Source organism: Parus major, chromosome 27 (genome assembly GCF_001522545.3).
Source record: "Parus major isolate Abel chromosome 27, Parus_major1.1, whole genome shotgun sequence".
Classification (NCBI taxonomy): Eukaryota; Metazoa; Chordata; class Aves; order Passeriformes; family Paridae; genus Parus; species Parus major.
Genome location: NC_031796.1, coordinates 640,073 through 641,539, shown reverse-complemented (window position 1 = coordinate 641,539; position 1,467 = coordinate 640,073). Strand labels below are relative to the sequence as shown.

At 43.6% G+C, this 1,467-nt stretch overlaps 1 protein-coding gene across 2 annotated transcripts in view; it reads left to right on the top strand.

Annotated features, from left to right (window-relative positions):
- KPNB1 (karyopherin subunit beta 1) overlaps positions 1–1,467 on the top strand; it is a 32,771-nt gene that overhangs the window by 14,320 nt on the left and 16,984 nt on the right. For both annotated transcript variants that reach the window (XM_015651279.1, XM_015651280.2), the window contains exon 7: positions 1,164–1,265. In XM_015651279.1, the coding sequence (XP_015506765.1) occupies positions 1,164–1,265 (102 nt within the window). The remainder of the gene's footprint in view (positions 1–1,163; positions 1,266–1,467) is intronic.

Below are 1,467 nucleotides of genomic sequence, written 5' to 3'. Positions count from 1 at the left end.
CTCCTTCCTTGGCAGTTTTTAGCTCCTCCTTTGGGAGTTTTCAGCTCCTTATTTGGGGCTTTTTAGCTCCTCATTTCGGGGTTTTCAGCTCCTGATTTGGGATTTTTTAGCTCCTCATTTGGGATACTTTTGGCTCCTCCTTTGGGTGTTTTTAGCTCCTTCCTTGGTGCTGGCCCAGGTTCTGCTCCCCCAGGTAAATTGGGGATTTTTAGCTGACTTTGCATTTGGAATTCCTGTTAATCCCAAAATCCTGGAATAGTTTGGGTTGGAAGGACCTTAAATCCCATTCCCATGGGCAGGGACACCTCCCACCATCCCATCTTCCTCCCATCCCTCTCCAACCTGGTGGCTTTTGTTCAAATAACTCAATTTTACCATTCTTATTCCCTATTTCCACCTAAATCCACGTGCAGCTCCTATCACAGGGCTCTTTCTTATTTTCCTGGAAATAATCCATGGCATTAATGAAATAATATCCAAAATTTTGGGGGCTGTCACAACCATGAAGGACTTTGTGCCAAAAGATGGCTCACATTCCCTAAAAATCCAGGATTTATGAGTCAAATCTGAGGTTCTGGATGAAATAAAAATAATTATCCTGTGGAATGGCTGGGGCTGGAGAGGAATTTGGGGGATTTGCAGATGCTGTTTGCAGAAATTATCTGTGGAGATCAGTAACAGCTGAAACTTTGAAGGGCTATGCATGAATCACATCTATTTTTTTAAAAATATCTATGCTTGTATTCCCAAAAAATAAAAAAATCAAGGATAAAAGGACAGGCAGCAGAGTGGGGTGGGATTTATTTGCTCCAAACCTTTTGCTCCTTCACCTTGGGGTCACTTGGTAATTACACCTGACAGCCAAGTGAAAATGGGGATAATTGTGCCCTGTGAGGAGGGGTGAGGAATGAAAGTGGATTTTGGAATATTTAAAGTGGATTTTGGAATATTTAAAGTGGATTTGGAAATATTTAACTCGATGCAAAGTGCCCTTGAGGCAACTCAGAATTCCTGTTGGAAAGGAAGGGGGTTAAAAAAAGGGAATTTTGTGCCTCCTGGAGTTGCTCATTCAGCCTCGTAATGCTGAGAAAAAATAAAATTGTATAAAACCAGATAAATATATTGATGAAAATAAACTTTTCACCTCTTTTTCTTCCCTCCAGGCAGCAGAACAAGGACGGCCCCCAGAGCACACCAGCAAGTTCTATGCCAAGGGGGCACTGCAATATTTGGTCCCTATTCTAACCCAGACCTTAACAAAACAGGTGAGTGCCCCATTCCCAGCGGGAATTGCAGCCCAGCTCTTCCTGTCCCCCCTGGATCCTTTGGGAATTGGGTTTTGGATTCCTCTGATCCCAAAAATGCCTCAGGAGGTGGCGGTCCCTGGTCTGTGATGAGGTTTCATGCACCACTCTGAGCCAGTGATGCAGCAATTTTTGGGCTGAGACTGGGACTTTCCTCCTTTTT